The following is a 19,739-nucleotide window of genomic DNA, read 5'->3' as shown; positions in this document are numbered from 1 at the left end:
TCGTTCACCTTGATTTTTGAGACGAGGCCTCACACTGTGAACCGAGGCTGGCCAGGGAGCCTTGGGAATCCTCCTGTCTCTCCCCACTCAGTGCTGGGATTACAAGATCATGACATCATGCCAGGCATGTTGTATAGGTACTAGGGACTAAACTTGGTCCTCAGGCTTGCACAACTAACTGAGCCATCTCCTTATCCTCCCACCTTTGTTTTCAAGCCAAGAGTCATTCCCCAGTACATCTTTGCCATTTGGGGTGAAGGATCATAAGGGCACCTACCCCCATAGTTTTGATAATACTGCATAGGTACTTGCTTCTTCCTTGGCTCCAGATCATAGATAAGAACAGACAGAGCAGACCCATCACTTGGCCTCTGGGTTGTCTGCCTGAAAGCTAGGGGACTTCCTCCTTCTGTAATAAGGTCACTGTCCTATTTAACTCCAGGCAGCTGACCAAGTATACATGTCTTTCAAATGAGATAGCTATAGGATGAGGGGGAAGGAGAGTTGAAGAAGTAAGTTTTAGACTTTAATAATAAACTTGCTAAATATGCCTTGAATTAATGCATTGAACACTAAAATATGCCTACATTATGAACATCAAACCATAGACAGGCAGCTCAACTGATACATGAAATCTTGTTAGGTTGCCCGTATCCTCAGGAACAAAATGAGCCTCTCAGTATAGCAGTGCTCTGCTGTGATATGCAATTCCTTCAGAGGGAAAATAAGAAATCTCCACAGTTTCTGGGAAAGGTGAGCTGTTGGTTTAAGTGAAAGGGAAAAAAATCTAAAATAAGCATCACTTCTGTTAAAACAAAAAAATTCCAGCAACTTTGGCTTTCAATTCTGTGTCTTACTTACAGTTTCTTACTTACAGTCAAAGAGCACCTCATCCTATAAATGGACAGATGCGGTGATGGAGATCAGAGCAGGTGATAAAATAGAACAAGAAATCCACCATGTCACGTTTGGTTAAAGCAGAACAGGTCTGCCTTATGCTGGGTCCGGTTGAATGAACTATCAATGCAGGTTGTTGTTGAACCTCCTGTTTTCAGGCAAAGCTGGTCTTAAACTTCAGTTTGGCACTGAGCACAGGCCCCTTCATTTTGGTTTGAACTTCTTGTTTATTTTCCTGGGATCTTCATCCAAAACAACAACAAGCATGCTCTTACAAGTTTTACTTAACAGCTCTTCCCCATACCAGCGTGCAGGTGACCTTCGCCTCTCCACTACCCTCCTAGTGTTGGTTGAGGGGTTCCTGCCCAAAGCCCAGAGCCAAGCCATGTTTCAGGTCAGAGAATGTTCCCCCTTCAGGAAAGCCTAAGAGAAGCTCTCATCGTCTACCATCACTCTTTCCATTCTTTAATTTTTGAAGTGTAATTCCTCACAGAAACCTAGTGTGAAAACCCAACTACCAGGCCAGAATTTACTCAACCTCCTGGGTTCAAGCTGAATGTGCTTTAGGGCTATGTTCCCAGCAAACTTGAGTCCTATTAACTAGGTCAAAAGAGGGGACTTGAGGGTTTTGTGGTACCCCAGAAGGCACACTGCTTTCACTGGGACGCTTTGATGCAGGATGTTTGTTCTGTAAGCTTTACCATGCCAAGCAGTCATCACTGTTGTGAACATAGTGATTGCAGGCGTTTTGACTCATCATGGAAGGTAGAGGGAGTATGAGTCAGTGCTTTCCCTGAAAAGATCCAGGCATTTCAAAGTCTCTCTAATGAGTGATTTCTGAAATAACACTAGCACAGTTTCCACTATAATCCATAATCTTAAATGCTTCTTAGATTCTTATCTCTGATTAAATGAAAGCATATTATGGGAAGTTTGCTCCATATGGGTCATTGAAAAGTGTCAAATTAAATGAATCATGTAAGTGATGTTTCCCCTTAACCATTTGCTTAAACATTGAAGCATTTTTGTCTTACATGTTTTCAGTCTTCGACCTGTACTTATGATGATGAAAGAATTGTTAGCCATACAAAACCTTGAATATTTTCCGTGTTGCTCCTTGTGTGGATACCCTGGCCTGCACCCTCCTGCAGAGGCTTAGTGATCTCAGCCTGAAACTCCTTGCCTCTCTCCATCTTGATTCTTGTCATTGTCATCTTTTTGATTGAGCCATTCATTCATGGGATAAACCAGTGATTGTTTTATAAATGTACCCAAGAATGTGCTAAGTACTAGAAATACAAAGTAAAGAGAACCACAGACCCTGCCCCTTCAGAAGACCTCAATGGCAAACAGTCTTTGGTTAGACTAAATTAAAAGTCTCCCAGTAAATGATTAGGGATTGCCCTATAAGGGTACAGATGGGTGTGAGAGAACAAAATCTTAATCTTCTCTGTGTGCTCAAGGTATTCTCATGAAGCAGACAGCCAGTTTTATTCTTAGACATTTATAACCTAGCAGCGAATCTAACAATGGTTCCTCTCCTGACTTTACTCTCGAGCTCTATATTCTGCTTCCCACTAACTACATTGCTCACTTAGCCAAATGCAGCATTGTCACCTTTGTCTTTTTCAAAGTTGATGCCAACCATGTATTTACAGTCCTGACCATTTGCTTCATGGAGAGTAGTTCGAAACAAAGTTCAGAAAGGTGACATGTGTCTTCTGTAATTGCCAAATTGCAGTGCTCTCTGTCCAAAACCACAGGAAAAAGTAGCAAAAATAGAAACGCCTGTCAAGCCTACGAGTTCATCATTCTACCCATGACATAATCCCACGGTTATAATCCACAAACTCTCACAACCCAGTGTGTAGAATGTTGTAAAGTACTGTTGCCATGCTTACCTCCTTCAAGTTCAAATGAAGCAAAAATTTCTTTCACCATGTAGGAGCCCACGTCTCTCATTGGGACCGAATGTCACCACTCGCCAAACTCTTACAGAGCACTTTTGTGTCATCATCACTGTTTGAAATAGCTTTTAGAAAAGATTGAGTTGTTTGCATGTGTTGCTGTTTGAGAACACATGCACATATGTGCATGAAGGCTAGAAGAGGGCACCGAATATTTTCCTCTATCGCTCTCCTTTTTTTCCCCTTTGAGGCAGTCTCTCTCTCTGATCCCAGGCTTCACATTTTCTTGAATAGGCTGGAAGCCAGAAAGTTGCAGTTATTCTCCTGTTTCTGCCTCACTTAGAGCTGGACTAGAAGCTGGGGTTACAGGTGTGCATACCATGCCTAGCTCATTATGTGGGTGCCACGATCTAAACTCCAGGCTCCATAACTGTACAGCAACCACTCTTAACCACTGAGGCATCTCTGTAGCCAAGAACACAGCTCTTAATAGTAAAACTGATTACATTTAACATACACAGTTAAAAAGCTTTTGATGAGCGAAAATAGAAATGCCCCAAGCACATGAGCCCATCATTCTACCCATGACAAATCCCATGAGAATGTGTCTTTGAGGTCTCACCATTTCCCTTTCTCTTTCCCTCTAAGGAAGCTGCTGTACTATATCACTTTGTAACATACTTTTAAAATCACTTCATTATATAGTCATTACTCAGTAGTATACTGCTAGTAACTCCTGAGTTCTTAAAGCATCATCAATAACATTTTTAAGGTGTGTTGTAGCTTTGAGGGGGATTCCATGTTTTTCATTATTGTGAACATTACTTTGAAAGATAGTTACATCCTTTTAGCAAGTTACTTTCATGTGTGTGTGTGGATATTTCATTAAGAATGCACTCCTAGCTGTACAACTGCTGGGTTGCATGGTATTATTCTCATTTGAAATTTTTTAATTATATTTTTTATTTATTCTGTGTGCATGTGAGCACCTATGCACATGCCATGGCATACATGTGGAGGTCAGAGGACAACTCAAAAAAATCCATTGTCTCTACCCTATTCGTCTTGGGAATCAAACTCAGATTCTCAGTTTGGGCAACAAGCACCTTTTCCTATTAAGGGATCTTGTCAGTTCCATTCTTACCTTTCATTGTTATAATACACAAACAGTAAACCTCAGAGGGTATCTACTTCTGTACTCACACTAAAAATCAGTTACAGGATTTCTTCAAATCTATTTCAACATTTTATAATTTACAATACCATTTTTTTACTTTGTATTTAAATTTAGAAACAAGCTTGTTTAACATGTCAATCGCAGTTCCCTCTCCCTCCTCTCCTCCCCTGCCCCCCACAGGCCCCCTGTCCATCCCCTTTCTACTCCCCAGGGAGGGTGAGGCCTTCCATGGGGGATCTTCAAAATCTGTCATATCATTTGGAGCAGGGTCTAGGCCCTCCCCCGTGTGTCTAGGCTAAGAGAGTATCCCTTTATGTGGAATGGACTCCCAAAGTCCATTCTTACACTATGGATAAATACTGATCCACTGCCAGAGGCCCCATAGATTGTCCAGGCCTTCCAACTGACTTCTACGTTCAGGGTGTCTGGGTCAGTCCAATGCTGGTTTCCCAGCTATCAGTATGGAATCCATATTTATGCCTTTTTGTTCTGTGATCTAAAGATTTTAACCAGGGCCACCCATGTGACCATATTTTGAAACTGTCTGTTGTGCCTCGTGTGCTCACTGCTGTGTGCACAACTGAGAATAACACTCATCCCTAAACATCAGTAGCCAACAGTCCATCAACAAAGGTATAACTCCATGATTGTCTGTAGACTGGCCCAAGCTTTACTCTTCAACTCTTCACAATACCTCCTCCCAATGTCTACTATGATTTCTTCCATTTGTCTTGCAATTCTCAGCATAGTCATCTTAGGCAGGAGTTTACTTTGAGGGGAAAACTGAGAGATGTGCCCTGGAAATATAGAGGTATGGCAAGCAGTCAATATTCCCATGCTTGTTCGAAGACATCAATCCTGGTAGCTTATTGTTGAATAACATAGTCGGACATCTGGATACCATTCTGGGGTTACATAGGCCTCAGGGGTCCTGAGGGTCCAAGACTGTCATCAAAACTCTCTGTTCCAGACTGGATTCAATCTCAAATGTAAGACCACTGGAAGGACTGCTCATTGTGACAGGAAAGTCACAAGCAGCTCAGCTTATGTGCTGCTGAGAGAGTGAAAGTGTGTGTGTGTGTGTGTGTGTGTGAGAGAGAGAGAGAGAGAGAGAGAGAGAGAGAGAGAGAGCCTTGAAGAATTCTTATTGATTCATCCTGAGTCTTGAACTCATTCCCAAGGAAAATGTTCTGATTAGTCACTAAGGTCAAGGGCGTCCTCGTACATAGGACCTAGTTACTGGCATCCTTGGTCTGGACTGGGTAAGAGAGGGGAGTTGAAGAGATTGGGGAAAGGGTTTTTTTTTCTCATAGGAAAAAATGCTAGCAGACAAAATAAAAAAATAAGGCTCTGGGGAGGACAAGTTGAACGGGGGTGGTGAGTAGGGGGTGTGGTCAGGGATGTGGGAGAGAGAGTGCATCTTGAAATAGTTCTATGAATACCAAACGTTTAAAAAAAACTTTTTGATGTGGTGATGGTAAAGTCTGCATAGTATAACCCACTTATTTTTGCCATTTTTAAGGCCTTGCTTCAGTGTGGTTGCTGCATTTGCTTATATCCTTCCAGCACTCTCTTTCTAGGACTCTTCTTGACAACTGTATCTGTTGAATAACAGCCCTCATCCCACACACTGTCTACCTACACAATGGGCCTCCACGGTCTTCTACCTTTGTTTTGTGAATCTGATTATTCGAGATATCTTGTATAAGAGGAATCATGCACTCTTTTGTGTCTGGCTTAATCTGCTCAGTGTTCTCACGTTTTATCCATATTGTAACATGGTTGGAAGTTTCCTTCCTCTTACTGCTGAATTGCATGCGAACCGCAGATTTCCGAAGGGAAAAATAAACTATATGCTCCACAGGAGGAAATAGCCTTCTGGGGCAGTGGGAGAGAGCTGGAGAATCTCTCACAGAGCCTAAGAACAGAGGCGAGAAGGAGAAAGTAAGAGAAGGCTCAGCTGCTCTGGATGTCAAGCTCAGTAATACTGATGTCATTCTGATAGTGCAGTAAGAAGTTTTGCAGATAGAAAGTGACTGTGACCTTAACAAGCACAGCTTCAGCAGAACTGTTCAAACTAATCCTGAGTAAATTAGAGGGGCTGGGAGATGGCTCCATCGGTAAAGTGCCTGCCATTGAAAGCATGAGGACCTGAGGTTACATCTCCCGCATCCACATGAAAGCCAGGTATGGTGACGCCTGCCTGTAATCCCAGTACTGAGGAGGCAAAGACAGGAGAATCTCTAGGTCTTGTTGGCCTATCAGTCTAGCCAATCAGTGAGCTTCCTATTCAGGGAGAGATCTTGCTTCAAAACAAACCAACAAAAAAAGCAACAAGAACATAAAAAAGGCCAGGCGATGGTGGTCAACACCTTTAATACCAGCACTCGGGAGGCAGAGGCAGGTAGATCTCTGTGAGTTCGAGACCAGTCTGGTCTACAAGAGCTAGTTCCAGGATAGCCTCCAAAGTCACAGAGAAATCCTGTCTTGAAAAACCACCAAAAAAAAAAAAAAAAAAAAGAAGAACAGAAAAAAGAGTGAAAGGCTGTATAGATGGCTCAGTGGGTTAGAGCACATATTGTTTTTGTTGAAGTCCCAAGTTCTGTTCTCATGACTCACACAGGGCAATTTACAACTACCAGGTTTAGGGAATTCAATGCCTTCTGATGGCCTCCAGAGGCACCTGTAGTCACATGCACATATTCCCACATAGTCAGACATATGTAATTAAAAATAAAATAAATATTTAATATAATACTAAAAGTAATGAAGGAAGACATCCAATGTGGCCTCTGGTTTCCACTTGTACTAGAATTCTCACACACGTAAGTGTACACAGCACACACACACACACACACATCCACGCAAAAATATGTACAAGAATAATTTTTAATGACTTGATTCAAAAGAAAGAAAAGTAGGGTGGTAACTGAGGGAAAATGGAATTAGAGAATTGGAAAGGGGGCTTGCTTTATTTGGATGGGAGGAGCCTGGCCTTGTTGTATCCCACAGGAATAGAGACTACAGTAAAGTATGGTGTGGGCAGGAGAAATAAATGCCTGGTGACAAACTGGATTACAAGATAACAGTAGTGTAACGTGGAGCCCATAGGTATTCAGTGCCAAGTGGCCTAGTTTCCCAATGAAACTGACAAATTATCTACTACCTACTTTATCAAGAGCAGCTCTTAGTGGTTTATTTTGTTTCAGATCCACCAGATGTCCCCAGCAAAGTGACATGTGTCATTTATGAACACTCAAACAACATGACTTGCACCTGGAACACTGGGAAGCCCACCTACATAGACACCAAGTATGTGGTGCACATGAGGAGGTAGGTTCTATAACTCTATCAGACACACATTCTACTGAGAGTGGACCCAGCTGAGCCCCAAACCAGCCTCAAACCTGAGACACATATCTTCGTTAAGGGATTTAAAGTCACTCCGGGAATCCTGCCATTTTCTGCTTCGTGGGACAACAAACTCTGTGGACAGCACATCCTTTTCTCTTGGTAGTAACTGATAGCAGGAGTTAAACAGTCCAGTTTAAGTGTGACCTGAATCTCAGCCTTGTTCTCATTTGAGGATTAGTATAATGTACTTAGTCCCTCAAAATTCCCATTCCTTACCTTTAAGATGGGTCCCCAATGCATGCTTGTTCTAATTGATTGAGTAATTCTGGCTTTCGACTCATATAATGGTACCAGGTCTTTAACAGTAAGTTCAGAGGAAGTAGTAATGACTACTTGTGACCTTCAAGTTTTAGTTCTAATTTAGGTACTACAACTATAGCTTGAGTGGGAATTCAAGTTCCAGATAGGAAAAGAAAAAAGATATCCTCCCATGGCCTCCTCCTCCATAGTTCTGGGCAGAAACATGCCATGCATCTGTCTACTGTATCCAGATGGAAAGGTAGCAGAAGGCATTACAAAGCAGCCTTACTACTGCAATCCAACACTATCTGCCATCCAGTACTGTTGCCAGTATGCCCTCAGAGAGGTTGTTAGCCTTTCTGGATGGTTCTTAACCTCCTGTTTTGGAATGAGGACAATTGTAAAAACCACGACGAAACAGGAGGTATCTAAGCCCATTCATGTCACTATGATTAAATACCAGTGACTGGCCAATAGGTAAGAAATAGTTTATGTCATACAGACTAGAAGCTGCAAAGTTCAAATCAAAGTGTCAGGACATCTAGTGTGTGCCACCTGCCCATTCCTCATGAGCAGTGTCTTCTGTATGTACTCAGATGACAGCAGGAAAGATAACTCGATCCTTCATAAGGTATTGATATCATCATTGAGGTTGAAGCGCTCACTATATCATCACCATCTAACAACTCAGTCCCTTAAGACTCTTTCATTAGAGTCTGAATCTTACATATAAAACTGACCCATTGCTGCTAGGTTTCAGTGTGTGCATTAAGAAGGGCACTAATTGGAGGGGATTAGAACATTATAGTGCTCTCAAAGCTGCCTAGGCTTACACTAAGCCTTATTCATATAGGAGAAAGGTTAATTAATAATCATTAACAGAGTACTGTACACAATTTTCAGATAATTTTGGATGAATCAATAAAATAATGTTAAATATGTTCTAATAAGCAAGATTAACTTTGTAGCTATTGAACATAGATATGCCATTATGTATATGCAATATTCTAAAATCTGGAAAAAATCTAAAATCCTTCTGGTCCTGAGCACTTTGGATAAGCGAAGTAAACTATAGTTAAACTCTGGCAAACCTCAACCTGTATTTCAAGTTGATGGAGTACTGATCAATGTAATGTTATTGTATTTTAAAGAAGACAGTGAGACTGGAAAAATGGTTTAGCAGTTAAGAGCATTTACTGCTCTTCCAGAAGCCCCAAGTTTGGTTCCCAGCACCCATGTCAGATGATTAATAACTGTAACTGAAGCTCTTGGTGATCTAACCCTCTGGCCTCTATGGGTACCTACATTCACATACCCCCATACGCACATACACAACACACACACACACACACACACACACACACATACACACTCATACTCACATACGCACTCACACTCACATAACCCCATACATAGACATTCACATACTCACATGCACACACACATACCCACATGTATACACTCATATATATATATATTTAAAAATTAAAAATAATAAAACCAAATTCTTTAAAGATGACATTAAGCATTGAAAAAAGTATCATACAAAATAGATGTTTTCTTCTAGAAAATTCAAATTACACTTTCCAGTAAGTGCAGACAAAGGAAATGCATCTAATTATCTTCACTCATGGGAAAACCCAATCATGAGCCAAAAGAAGCTAGAGAAAGAAAAACTTGCTTTTCTAATAAATTGCCTTTTCCCTCCAAGAAAAAGTTGGGTTATACTGAATGCCGTGAGCAAGGTGGAAAGCATGCAGCAGACAAAAAAAAAAAACAAAAACAAAAACAAAACAAAAAAAAAACAGATCCTGGCCTCTTAGGGTATTTCCATTTAGCCAAACAACAAGAGCATAGGCAAAGTTTCCCTTTCAACTCACGTGCTTCTGTGTTCCAGCAAGATCACACACACTGTAAGGCCTGTCACCCTGGCCACCTGCTTGTTCCACAAAAAAGTGACAGTGCTTCAATGGCAGGACAGGGAAATAGGAGGCCCTCCAGTGTTGCATGGACCTTGTTAAGCAGAACCGAGTCTGTTGTTGCAAGAGCAATTTTGCTCCCTGGTGGTGGCCCCACTAGACATAACTGTGTACCATTTTTCTGTGTATGAATGGGTGGTGCTGGGAAAAGTTAGCCTCTATTACTAAGTGTCTACTTACTGTTGTCCCCTGTCTTCAGCAGGCCCTTATAAATGGGCTACTCTAGCACTACTATAGAGATGTCTGACAGTGCCTTCTGCTTGTTAATAGTTGTTAAACAGAAATAATGAATGAATGAATGAATGAATGAATGGGGCTCTCAAGATGGCTCAGCAGTTAAAAGGGCTTGTCCCAAGCCTCACACCCTCAGTTTGATTCCTGAGCCCACAAGGTAGAAGGGGAGAGCCGAATCCAAAAGTTGACCTCTGACCACAATATCATGGAATGTTTACCTGTGAGTATACACATGCACAGAACAATAGATCGATGAACAAATATTTAACAATTTCAACGAATTTTAGAAAGACAAATGTATAAAAGGGAACATTCTTCTCAATCAAACACCAGGCACTTCTTCCAGGTTGCTTCTAACAGGTTTTCAGGTTTGGAGACAAGTGTTTTTAACTGCTGAGCTCCATTTTGTAAATTCAGCTCTCCTCTTGCTGTTTGGGTCATATCCTTAGTAACCCATGCATTTCGCCTTATAAGACTTGAGGTCTCAGTATGTGCGGTAAGAGAACTAGCCACAAGCCAGTTAAGAATGTGTATGTGGTTTTCTCTAACTGGAAAAGAGTCAAAGATGCCCCACTTTCCACTTGCTCTTACCACTAAGCACAGTGGCAGCTTTCTTGTTTTCATCTTTGAATTCTTATTTAACGCAGGTTAGCCTATTTTCCATTAAGTTCTCTGTTGATAAACTTATAACCCCTCTTATTTCAGAAAGAATATAAGGTACCTACATAAATATCTAAACACAATGTCATAATGTAATTTTAGATACAAATTATATGTGTGTGTGTGTGTGTGTGTGTATCAAGTAGATGTGGTAGTGCACACACACTGGCAATCCCCAGTACTTGGGAAGCCACAGAAAGGAGACTAAGAGTTCAAGGCCAGCCTGAGACACAGAGGAACCCTGTCTTAATTTTTTTGATTTCATTTATATTTCATGTATATTCATAAAAGTAGCACACAAATGCCTTTTGACTTGTCATAATTAAATAAGTCCTCTGTCACAATTTAATGAGTCCTACTCCTTGCTTTCTCTTATCATGCACCTGTCTTCATTCATGATTACGACGATGCCATCTTTCCTGTTTCACAGGTGACTAAACTGAAGTATATGAAGGTTAAGTACATTATCTTTATTCTTACAGTATGAAGGGAAGGACGAGGCAATATGGGAAAATGCTGTAAATTAAAGCCTGAGTTGCTAGGGACATGCAACTTGGTCCTCCCTCTATGTCATGTGTCAGCCTGATAGAGCCCATTATCACCTCCTAATGTGACCTTCCTGTGACAGAACATTTCTGTGGTATTTTAATTCATATAGTCATTTTTTACTAAAGTGTAAAGCTAGTTCCTCATATCTATGTGTCTGCTAGCGTGTCACTTGATCAAGTTCTGATTCTTGAATCTGTGTGTCTCTGTGAGTAAGCCACATGAATCAAGTTCTGATTCTTGCTGAGGCATTAGGAAGCTGCAGAAACTCAGAAGTTGCTAAATAGGCATGTAGTAATGAATGGAGCTAGAATGGAATGCTAAGCATTAAATGGCAGTAACTTCAAAGTGGTCTTCCTCACCAACCCTATGAAAGCAGTCTCCAGAAGAAAAGCAGTTGGTGGTGTTAGATGAAGAAATCAGGTCAGTCCTAGTCTCAACTCAGCAGCTCAAACACCATAATTAGAACAGTGCAAAAGAGGTGCAGATGACTCCCAGCACCAAATCCTATGAATGTTGATGTGCAGATCTGTAATTTCCATTTCTTAGAAATGTATTTCCATTTCTTAGAAATAAGAATTTCAGGGTTGAAATGTGACTCAATTAATGGAATAATTGTCTAGTATGCACAAAGCCCCAAGTTCAGCCCCCAACTCTGGATAAACTACTGTCATCTTCAGCAACACAAGGAAGTTAAAAGCCAGCTAGAGCTACATGAAACCCTGTCTTAAAAAAAGAAAGAAAGAAAGAAAGAAAGAAAGAAAGAAAGAAAGAAAGAAAGCCATACACAGTGGTGTAATCCTTTAATCCCAGCCCTTGGGAGACAGAAGCAAGCAGACCTCTGAATTTGAGGCCAGCCTGGTCTATGTAATGAATTCCAAGCCAGTCAGAGCTACATATGGAGAGAGAGAGAGAGAGAGAGAGAGAGAGAGAGAGAGAGAGAGAGAGAGAGAGAGAGAGAGAGAGAGAGAGATAGAGAGAGAGAGAACCAAAATACTATGGATATTTCAGAGTAGAGGTTGAAAAATAGAGGGCCACGAGAAGGCTCAGCAAGTAAAGGTGTTCTCTACCAAGCCTGATGACCTGAGTTTGATCCTGACTCACGGTGAAAGAACTGACTACCATGAGTTGTTTTCTCTCTCTCTCTCTCTCTCTCTCTCTCTCTCTCTCTCTCTCTCTCTCTCTCTCTCTCTCTCTCTCACACACACACACACACACACACAGATTCAAGCTAGAAGACTCCTATTCTGGTCTGCTTCTCCTGTTTGCTGTCCAAAGGCAATATTGGCTAATGAAATTTGACAGTTTAGCAAAAATCAAGTGGAATTTATCAGGATTAACTGGCTGACTAGAAATCCTCAGTCATGCAATGCAAAAATACTGACGTAACTCAAGTGGCATTTAATGGTTCTCTGTACTGCCTAATCCCCAACCTCTTACCATTATGGTCTTCGTTGTCTTAGACAGCAAAAGACTCCTTTTTTCTCTTTTAATCAGCTACCTGGTAAAAATCAATTCTATTTTCTTAATGTTATTTTTCCAGGTAGGATCTCATTGTAGCCAAGGGTAACCTAAAGTTCTCTGTATATCCAGGAATGACTTTGAACATGGGATTCTCATGTCTCTGCCTGCCAGTTTCTGGGATTACAGGCATTTACCACCATACTCAGCTGGTTCTATTTTCAAAATGCAGTCATGGCCGTCCCCACTCGCCCTCATTTCAGACTAATAGTTCAAGTCTGGATGACACTGGACTTTTGTTCTTTCTCCTACGCCACTTTTATTTCCCAGTAGTCTACCCTTCATGAAGATGCCTCTGAAACTTTGTAGTTTATCCAATGTGCTCTCTTTCTCTCACATGTTAAGTCCCAACCTATCAGCTCCTCATTGGAGGCTGATAAGCATTTTGAAAATCCCTGGTTGTGGGTTTCTCTACCAATGCAATAAGCCAAATCGAGCCAAATTAATAAAACCAGGTTTAATCTGAGCAAAGCAACTCCTGAATGATTCTTGGGGGGAAGGGAGTGGGAGAGAAATCATACTACATGTCTATGGGCTGGGTCTTAAATACCCTAAGGGCATAGTCTTGAGCATCTCAGGGGGAGGAGCTGCTGCTTGGATAGCTTTTTCAGGGATGGGGTCTGGAGAGTGGGGTTGGGCCCGGAAGTGGAGCTTTCACATAAACAGAGGTTCTTTGGGGCGTGGTCTGTTCAACTCGCAGTTACTTCTTGCCTTTTCATGCTGCAGAGGACAGTACTTGCTGAGTTCCATACCGTTTCGCTTACATTTTACAATATGCTGAGTTTTTCCTACCTATACATTTGGCCTTCCCTATCCTGCTTCAGTCTCTCACCCCATCCCGACCTTCCTCTCACTCTCGCCGTGTACCCAATATTGTGACAGAAATACATGCCCAACTGAAAAGGCCATTGAACTGACTGAACCGTCACAGAGGTGACTCATTTCTTTAAAGCTGTGGGCAACACCAACAGTGCCTGTTGTCCACAATACACAGAGGAATCCATGAAAATATTAAGGTTTTTTTAAATAAGAAAATAAATATAGCTTAAAATTTTCAGTATATAGCCGGGCACTGGTAGTGCATGCCTTTAATCCCAGCACCTGGGAGGCAGAGATTAGCCTGGTCTACAAGAACTAGTTCCAGGACAGCCTCCAAAGCTGCCTTGAAAACCCCCCAAAAAATTCAGTATATAATATTAATGTCTACAAGCATACATATAAACCAACATGTATGAACTTATGAATGGATATGTGTATTTTGCATATATGTGTATTTTGCACATACACATGACTATATAACCACTTTTTTTTTTTAAGTGGAGGAGGTCTACAATAGGAAAAGTATTTTGAACCCATCAAAGTTAAACCGTGGCCTGGGCCACATTTTAATTTGTTTTAAAAAAATCAGTAGATTAAAACTAAGTTTGGTTCATGTTTTAGTAACAAATTGGGTTCTGAAATCAGGTGAAAAAGATAGCATTCAATGTTTCTGGAACAAATAAACTACATAAATATAACTTGTGGGTTTTCTTATAGTTTAGAAACAGAAGAAGAGCAACAATATCTTGCCTCGAGCCATGTGAATATCTCCACTGACTCATTACAAGGTGGAAAGAAGTATTTGATATGGGTCCAAGCTGTCAATGCCCTAGGCATGGAGGACTCACCTCAACTACAAGTCCATCTGGATGATATAGGTAAGGAATGAGACATGTCACATGTCTATTACAGACAACTAATTTGCACTGATGTTATCAAGTAGTCTAAATCTGAACAAAGTACACCTAAAGCTCCTGCAGATAATAAGCAATCAAATTCTTCTTGTATTCTTCCACCTGGGGCAATTCTGCAATGGAGCATCCTTCCAGTCTCACCTCTAGATGGCAGTGATTTTGCAAATATGTTTTCAGAACTTGTGTTCCGAAAACTAGGGAGACCAAGAGACACATGAAATCTACCTTAAAAGAACTTGCCACCCTTCAAGGGCAGATGGGAAGAAACAAGGATTGTACTCAGATATGATGAACCTTATGTTGTAAACGGTACGGCATACAAAAAGATATGTACTCTGTGTAGTGTGTGTCAGGGAGGGTCCTTTGCAAGTACGTACAGACTGATGAAAATTGTATTGACATCTCCAGCTTCACCAACCAAACTAGTGTTACCAAATTCAGTACATGATCCATTTTATGAAGCTGAGCACAGATGATCCTGAGAGCAATTTCCATGCCATAGCTCCAAGTTTGGACTTTAAAACATTATGAAGGCTATACTGAAATACCAGGCAGAAAAATAAATTTAGGAATAGAAAGAGGATTGTCTCCTGACAATTGTAACCATTAATTTTCTCAAACTATGGGTAATCATGCTGGAAAGACACAAAACAACTACAGTCTCTTTATCTATTATAATACAATTAAAATACAAATACATAACATCCAAGATGAATTTAACATTCTTCTAAAAATGTAACAGGTGGGAATGTTTGAAACATTAGTGACGAGAACCACAGATTCAACAGTTAAGTCTTATCATGGGCAAGCATGTGTTTAGAATTTGTTTCTTTTCAAAAGTTTGAGTTTTCTCAAAACTGAAGGCTAGTTCTTCATTGCATTGCTCTTTCATGCTAAACCTCTCCTGCTACTGTATTATTTATTTTTCTATTACTGTGGCAAAACACCATGACCAAGGCAACTTCTAAAAGGAAAAGGTTAATTGGCATTATGGTCCCAGAGGGTTAGAGCCTATGATGGTTGGAGCAAAGGCTAAGAGTTCACATCTCAATCCACAAGCAGGAGGCTGAGAGTTAACTTGAAATGGCAGGAGTCTTTTGAAACCCCAAACCCACTTCCAGTGACATACTTCCTCCAGCAAACACATCTTCTAATTTTCCAAACAACCACCAGATGGGAAACAAATGTTTAAATGCCTGAAGCTTATGTAAAGGGGCCATTCTCATTCAAACAACCACATTCCCTTCCCCCACATCCCACAGTCTTATGATCATGTCATAACTGAAAATTCATTGATTCCACCTTCAAAAATCCCTATAGTTTTTCAGTCTCAGTGCTGTTTATAAGTCCAAAGTCTTTTCTGAGACTCAGGGCAGTCTTTTTATTTTATTTTTTAACATTTACTTATTGATTTATTTTTTACATTCCAATCCCTGTTCCTCCTCCCTCCTCTCCTCCTACTACTCCCCAACCCCCCCCTACTCCACTCCACCTCCCATCTGCTCCTTCAAGAGGGTAAGTCCTCCCCTCGTAAGTCTACTAAGTCTGTCCTACCATCTCCTTGAGGCAGGAACAAGGCATCTCTCCACCTTTCACATCCCTGTGTCTAGGCTGAGCAAGGTATCTCTCCATATAGAATGGGCTTCACTAAGTCAGTTTGTGCATTAGAGTTAAATCTTGGACACACTGCCTGTGGCCTCTGCTAATGAGAGATCACTGACTCTGGTCTGACAAATGGGAAACCTGCTTAAGACCAAACTAGACTCCCTTAATATGACAGTGGTATGGCTGGGAAAATATATGACTCAAGGCAGTCTTAAGTGTGACCCTTGGTAAAATCAAAATCAAATTGCATGCTTGCAACATACAATGGCACAGAACATGCATTACCACTCTGAAAAAGGAAGAATGGGAGCAAAGTGAAGAAATGCTGGACCAAAGCAAGACTGAAAACCAACAAGGCAAATGCCAAATTCTGCAGCTCCATGTCTGATGTCAAAGGTTGTAGATGAACCTGCTCTTCCAGTATTGCTGCCTGGGACATCCTTCTCTTCTTCAGGCTGGTTCCATTCCCTATGTTCAGGGACTATCTCCTTGTCAGATATCTGACAGTTCTGTCATCTTGTGGGCTTCAACATAATCCCAGTTCACTTTCACAGCTTCATACGAAGGCTTTTCAGAGCCTCTTGCCCTCTGAGGACCTTCATGCAGGCACTGCCCTGTTACACATTGCCTGGACTCAGTGACTCTCCTTAATCGTGGAGGCAGATTCTATAACCTCTTTCCTCATGTATCTTTCATGACTCTAAGGTGAGAACCATGTGGATGACACTGTCAAGTTCAGCGGCCCCTTGGGAAGGAGCCTGACTCCCTTGAATCACACTTGCAGCAGCTTTCATTAGTCATTGCATTTTAGGAATACATAAACCCCTTAGGCTTTTCTTCTTAAAGGTAGAAGCTTAGGTGGGTGGAGCCTTGCCCTGAGGACACTCTCCCTTTATTCCACTGTAGACAAGGCCTTCTTTGCCTTCATTGTCCTATCTCTTGCAGTACAACCTTGGCTGTGGTGCTTTTTCTCTTCCAACTGTACAGTTCATATTTCTTGCTCTTATTCACTATAGGCCTGCATACTAATTGTTAGTAATCTCCACCAGACCAAGTCAACATCATGCTATTTTGAAATCTATTCCAAAAAAATTAGTCACACTACTATTCAGGTTAGCCTCGGATAAATTCTTAGGACCAGGGCAGGAGGTAGCTAGATTCTTAGCCAAAATATCACAGGAATGAGCTCCAGCCCAATTAAAGTTCTCTCTTCCTTATGAAGTCTCTTGAACCATGGCTTCACACTTTGTATAGCTCTCATCACTACTCTGCTCCAAGCCCCTAGTAGGACAGCCACCAATTCCTGCTTACAGAATTTAGCCACTTTTCAACACAAAAGTACCAAAGTGGTCCACATTCCTCTAAGAAGAACTCCTATAGTTACACTTCTCTTCCTTTGGTAAGACACCATGACCAAGGCAACCTATAAAAGAAAGAGTTTGATTTGGCTTATGGTGTCAGAGGGTGAGAATCTATGATGGCAGGGTAAAGGCCTGGTGTCAGGAAGGAGGAACATTTTGATCTGCAAACAGAAAGCAGCAATAGACAATTTTTAATGGCAAGAGTTTTTTGAAGCTTCAGAGCCTGCCCTCACTAACACACTTCCTCCAACAAGCCCATACCCCCTCATCTTTCCTACATAGCCACCAAATGGAGGCCAAGACATATGGAGCACATCATTCAAATCATCACATGTACCACCTGAATTTCTCAAAATATATTTGCTTTCTCTTAAGAATGGTTGTATCTGCAAAATCTCCTGATAACCTAAATAATTAGTTAAGGGACTCTTCAAGGGTGAGTTGGTTTATTCAGACTTAGCAGTGCAATATGAATATGTTGCCGCTGTAAACTATATGTGAATTGAAAGAGGTTGAGGCAAGAAATTTCAAAGGCAAATGAGGATGACTTTATAAATTGTTTTGAATTCATTACCCTTGACTACAGGGATTAGTATCAAAGGTGATGTCAATCCAAATATGGTCAGACAGCTGAAGGACAGACATTGCATAAGCCTGTGGAACACTAGGGTTCTGACAGTATTTTGTGACCAATACTGTAATCATACACATGGCCATGAGTTCCTTTCCCTTTCTAGCCTCACCTCCAACTTTATGCACTTATTTTCTATGAAGAGGACTTAACACAGTCATTATTTTTATATCTACTATTTTATTTAATAATTTGCAATCATTTTACATATCAATTTCCCCGTTCCCTCTCCCTTCCATTCTCCCATGCCCCCTACTTACCCCTCCAATGGACCCCCCCAGCCACTCCCCTGACTCAGTCTTCCTAATCCCTCACGTCCGTCTCCCCTGTTCTCTTCTCCCCTTCTCTTTTTCCTATATCATTATTTTTTGGAGATTTTGGTCATTTTTACAGGGTTCAGAATGCTTAACGGTGCTATTATGAATGTCTGCCCCAAATTCAAGTGGGAGACAGGAGAAGGAATATAATCCATAGCCTTGATAGTACTTAAACGGTTTTATGTTGTTCCAGGGCTCTGAAAGTCTACTTTCTTTACTTGAGAAAATTTAGAATCTGATTACTATTGGAACAAATCTTGCACTAGTCAAAGGAAAGCAACTGTATAATAATGCAGGTGACACAAATTAACTACTGTGAGCCCTGTAATGAAACTAATTTTGCTTTGATGTTTTTGCTGTTTAGTCCTGTATAAGACTATGCTACAGAAAGCATATTTTAGTTATATAATTCTCTGTAAACTTCTGTACATAATTTTAGATAATTGTTAATACAACAATAGCTTGCCAAAATGTATTCTAGGAAGTTAAAAATGAAGAAAAGTGAATTAGTTCATATTAAGTTGTAGCAACAGTTCTTGAAGTCTAGATGCAGGTTTTTGAGTTGACAATTTATCTAACAATGACAGAGGTTTTCACCTTTATATTACACATATAGAATAAATTACAAGGATCAACAGTATATTCTGTTCAGATAAAGAAATTTACATGTTCATATGGTTTAGAAATATGAATATTCTAGTTAATAGTTACACAATTTCTTCTAAAATAACTATAAGGTGACCCATCAGAATGTCAGGCCCTCTTTCAGGACACACAATTTCTTACTATTAGAGATCTTGTTAATTGCAATGGGAGAACAAAACAAATTAGCAGCAGATGTAAATATTCACATGCTTCCTTATTCCCCAATTCAAAAAGAGTATTACTGTGAAAGGTATGTTTAACAGCTTATCAAACAAGATTATCTGAAATAAACATTGATGCAGTGTTAGCTTACTGTTACTGTGAAAAATACCTGAGATTATCAACTTGTAAGAAGGAAGGATGTAATTTAGCTTGACATCTTGGCAGTACCATTCCACAATTGGTTGATCCCATTGCTTTGGGCCCATGATGAGAAGTACATCATGGTAGAGCACATGGTGGAAGTTATTTACTTTATAATTGCTAGGAAACAAAAAGAGAGAGAGGAATGGCCAGAGTCCTAAATATACCCCTTGAAGTTACACATCTCTTATGATCCAATACCTCCTACTACATTATGTGTCTTAAAGTTCCCATCATCTCCCAGTGGTGTCAAGCTGGGTATGTAACCTTTAACACAAGGTACATTGGGAACACCTGAAATCCAAGTCGTGGAAAAAATGATATCTCCTCTATCTCTTTTTTATACTCTGGATAATGAGGCCAGCCCATGGAGTTTCACTGAGCTTTTAAGGAGTACTTTTTCTCTTACATAATAATTCAGAAAATAAGACAAAGTCTTATTTGTAGGACCTTGTACTTTGAATTTTAACATGTCTATATGTTGATGGAAGGCTACCAAGTTCTTCCTG

General features: G+C 40.6%; 1 protein-coding gene across 1 annotated transcript in view; it reads left to right on the top strand.

Moving 5' to 3' along the window:
* Window positions 1–19,739, top strand: part of Il23r (interleukin 23 receptor) — a 69,062-nt gene that overhangs the window by 10,671 nt on the left and 38,652 nt on the right. The window contains exons 3-4 of the mRNA XM_005076112.3: window positions 7,191–7,314; window positions 14,112–14,272. Of these exons, the coding sequence (XP_005076169.3) occupies window positions 7,191–7,314; window positions 14,112–14,272 (285 nt within the window). The remainder of the gene's footprint in view (window positions 1–7,190; window positions 7,315–14,111; window positions 14,273–19,739) is intronic.

The sequence above is a fragment of the Mesocricetus auratus genome, unplaced genomic scaffold (assembly GCF_017639785.1).
Source record: "Mesocricetus auratus isolate SY011 unplaced genomic scaffold, BCM_Maur_2.0 Super-Scaffold_100676, whole genome shotgun sequence".
NCBI lineage: Eukaryota > Metazoa > Chordata > Mammalia > Rodentia > Cricetidae > Mesocricetus > Mesocricetus auratus.
The sequence above is the reverse complement of the archived record's forward strand: the minus strand, read 5'-3'. Positions and strand labels throughout refer to the sequence as shown.